Below are 3,990 nucleotides of genomic sequence, written 5' to 3' on the forward strand. Positions count from 1 at the left end.
CCTGGGGGGGGGGGGGGGGCTCAGCTATCCAAATGTACACAATACAACCATAATTAGTCTCTATTCTCTAGAATAATTTCTCTCATTGCACACTGCTTCTATATGAGAAACATGGAACGTTATAGGAACGTTGTAGCGGTCAGGTTATGAAGAAGGGCGTATATGATTCAATTTCTTAGACCCAAACAAAAACGTAAGATGTAAAATAATTTAATCTATATTTTATTTCCAGGGTAAACAATTATCATTAAAAAGAGTTCCGTACGACGATTCACGTCGCGATTCTATATACGGTACAGTCTCAAATAACCAGTACCCTTATACCCTAGAATCTAGTTTCCATTACGGTTACCCGATTACCCAGTATCCTACTAATATACCCGTCGAGAACTCAGAGGTTAGTAGCCGGTTTTATATTCTGTCATCTCTGTATCGTAATTTTTAGCTAATTTTCTACGATAAGGATGAACTTAAGTCGTTTAGGCTGATCACATATCTTTATGTATTGTCCACTTTACCTTGGGAGAAAATATTTATTTTATTTTGTTTATCTGTTTTGCAGATTTCATCTCCACAACCAAATTTTAGTTCATATGGTCCAGGGAGTATTTGTGTTCGTAGTAATTCTCCGAAACCTTCTTCCTCAACGAATTCGTTAACGGAACGTAAGGAAATAGATACCGGGTCGTGCAGTAGCCTGACGCAAGCCAAACTTTACGGTGCGGGAAATATTAGTGATAGTACGCATCCAGTTTTAAAACACAGCCAAAGTATCGACGATACAAATTTTAAAAGTTTGTCGACAGAGAAAAACTTCGAGAAAGACATTATTAAAGATTTGGATTGTAACGCATTGAAGAAATGTAATTCTATGTCGGATATTCAATACGATCCGGAACCGTTAAAGAAATTTGATTCCGTTACGTCTATGGACACATCTGAAGAAGTTGGTGTGAATTACGGCTGTGGTTCTGTTCATTGTAACGCAGAAAAATGTACACATAATTTAATTTGGGAGAACGGTCGTATGACATTTTCTAACCAGTTTGATCCGAACGCAAGTATCGAATCTTCAATGGACACTGCGAATTCGTTAGAAATTTGTACGTTCAACAGTCCTGAAGACGATTATATTCCACATAGTTTCGTATTATCTAGGCGTACATCCAGTGAACTAAGTTCCCCACTCTCCCCTATAAACAGTCCACCAAAAGGCATGGACCTCCCTACAAGTGCTAGTATTGCCGCGGCGGCTTCAGCTGCCCCAAAACCACCACCACCCTGTGAACAGTCATTACTACGAACTGCATTACGACGAAGTTTCGAGAAAAAAGCATCGGAAACGGGCGAATTACCGAACCCTAAACCTTGTAAGAAAGCTCAACCGCAGCAGAACGAGATGTATTTATCGTCCGTTCAGTCGGACAGTGACTATACCGACTCCGACACGCCCGTAACCAGCCTCGAGGAGGAACTCTCTAAACGTCCTGCTCAGTGTCGACTTCCAGTCTCCGTAGACGGATACATCGCAATGGGCACACAAGGTGCTACGTCTAACGACTATATACAGATGGGCGGTAACGGAAGCGGATCTGAAAATCGACCGACAACTTTACCAATAGACAGTACCTATATGAATATGGCCGGAGGTTCGCCCAATCTTGCCCGGCGTCCATTACCGCCTCGGCCCCGGGAAACTAAATCCTATCCCCTAGTGCACAGCCACAGTGTGGGAGACACAATGGTACTGACCCCTGACAACGAGTATTGTTACATAAGTGACGAGGACCAGACGACGCAATCCAAAACCCTGCCACAAACTCTCCCGCCTAAAAAACGTGTGACGTCACAGCCTGTACCAATTCAGCGCAGCCAATCATCGTCTGCCATTCCAGATCTCAGCAATGTACCTGGATGGTGTGCTAGTATTTCGGAGGGAAATGTAAGTATATCTCTTATCCTATGATTATAGTTTTATAGTAGGCCTATATATTTATAGTACCCACTCCTTTATTCCTAACTGGGAGTTTTCTATCTAGATACTATAAAAACATTTATAAAATATCGATTTATTGAAGAATATTTATCAATTGTAGGTTTCGTCGACAATGAATAAATATAAAAATGAAGACGGTAATTTTATGGTATGGAGAATGAAAGACAATACTTTCGTCATTACTGTCAGGTATGCTATTTTTTTTATCTGAAGGGGTGAATTGAGGTGAGATATCACACGGAGTCTCGAAATCACTGGCAGTGACAGAAATTTGTCATTATTTTATAGGGGGATTCCAAACTATGGCTCTTAGATGCCTACACTAAAATAAGCTGATACCCAGAAAGTCCAAGTAGTAGGATGCGTGTTATACTACCTACGTTTAATACTCGGAATAGTACAGTAAACGTTCTGTATGTATGATGTTTACTCACTAGTCAACATGCGTATTAAATACATAGCGTTTAATGCTCGGAATTGTTATTTAATGTTAAATGAATTGTATATCTAATGTTCTTATTTTCAATTTCAGTCATCTGAGTGATCTCCGACATTACGCCATTCATTGTCGAAATATTAACGGACAAATACAATATTATATTTTCCCTGGGGGATATATGACCCCCTCCATCTTAGACCTTCTTCATCATTATATGAGGGAAGGTCTGAAAGGGCCCGACCCTCAAACGGACCCAAGTCGCGGTAAAAAATGGCAGAAGTTTTCGCACGTAAAGTTAAAACATCCGATGAAATCAAGAAGTAGTGCGAGGAAAAGCAGTATTCCTGAGAAATAGTGCCTCTGTGTGTTCGAGTTCGGGTGTTTAATTGTGTTCTGCGGTCGAGTTCGGGTGTTTAAACTGTTATCTTGTCTGTTGTTTGTGTTCATTGTTAAACAAGTGTATTATGTAATATTGTTGTTTTAGTTTGTTTAAAGGTAAATTTTGATTGAAATTTCTTCAGTTAAATACAGGTTTGTATCATAGAAATAAAATAAACTTATCCAGACTTCAGAAACATCATGGCGTCGCTAAAAAATACACTTAATCCAAATTTCACGTTTCTCAGTTTCATTTTTATAGTCAAAATTATCAAAGTTTTCACAATTAAAACACAACAAAAACATTGGAAAGAGAATCTCTTTATTAACATTGACACGTGGTTGGGAGGATTGCACGTGCTATTGAGTTGATCGAAACTCTGCAGTATAATGTCTTACGAAAATTCACTCTAATACAAATCTGTAGGGTTTTTAAGCCCGTCAGAATTAAACAAGGATTTCAATGCATACCTGTATATGACAATGGAAATAACTGAGGTAATGACTAATCAGAGAGAGTGATTAATAACATATTTCTGATAAACATTCCTTTAAATACAATCGAGAATCTTGCATTACATTAACATGTTTTTTTTTATTGCCTGGTACATTTCAGGATATACAGCCATAAATACCTTCTACTGATCTATATAGGGTAGAGTGGGCAGGATCTTATTTACGATATATCGTCCTCGTCAGGATCAATATTTTAGAAATGGGGATAAATTTCAGTATCTATAATTCAGGATATTTAGCAAACATATCGTCTTCAGATTTCAGATTTACATTCGAGCATTCTGTTTTATAAGTTCCTCTTACATTATAAAATCATTCATGATTAATGAGAATTTACATTCGAGAATTTTATTATTTATATAAAAATTAATATTGTAGAGATAAACTATTTATTTACTTTTCTATGATTTATTTTTTAATTTGTTGTTATTATTGTTTGTTGTTGTTATGTTTATTGTACAGTTTCTGATGTAAACAAATGTCACGTGCTGTAAATATGAGCCAATAAACATATGAATATTTAATGGAATTTTTAAGTTGAGATCAATGAAGACTTTTGAATCAATTTGGAATTGTTAACAACCGCAGTCTGGCGATATATTTATTATTGGTAACACCTTTAGCATTGTAACATAATTTGACTCAGACATCAAATATAAAC

At 37.1% G+C, this 3,990-nt stretch overlaps 1 protein-coding gene across 1 annotated transcript in view; it reads left to right on the forward strand.

The window, feature by feature from the left end:
* LOTGIDRAFT_233769 (hypothetical protein) overlaps positions 1–3,111 on the forward strand; it is a gene marked incomplete at its 5' end in the record, with an annotated part of 6,284 nt that extends 3,173 nt beyond the window's left edge. The window contains 4 exons of the mRNA XM_009060558.1: positions 233–397; positions 563–1,942; positions 2,097–2,185; positions 2,529–3,111. Of these exons, the coding sequence (XP_009058806.1) occupies positions 233–397; positions 563–1,942; positions 2,097–2,185; positions 2,529–2,790 (1,896 nt within the window). The 3' untranslated portion in view covers positions 2,791–3,111. The remainder of the gene's footprint in view (positions 1–232; positions 398–562; positions 1,943–2,096; positions 2,186–2,528) is intronic.
* Positions 3,112–3,990: the final 879 nt, after the last annotated feature.

The sequence above is a fragment of the Lottia gigantea genome (assembly GCF_000327385.1).
Source record: "Lottia gigantea unplaced genomic scaffold LOTGIsca_43, whole genome shotgun sequence".
NCBI classification, from domain to species: domain Eukaryota; kingdom Metazoa; phylum Mollusca; class Gastropoda; family Lottiidae; genus Lottia; species Lottia gigantea.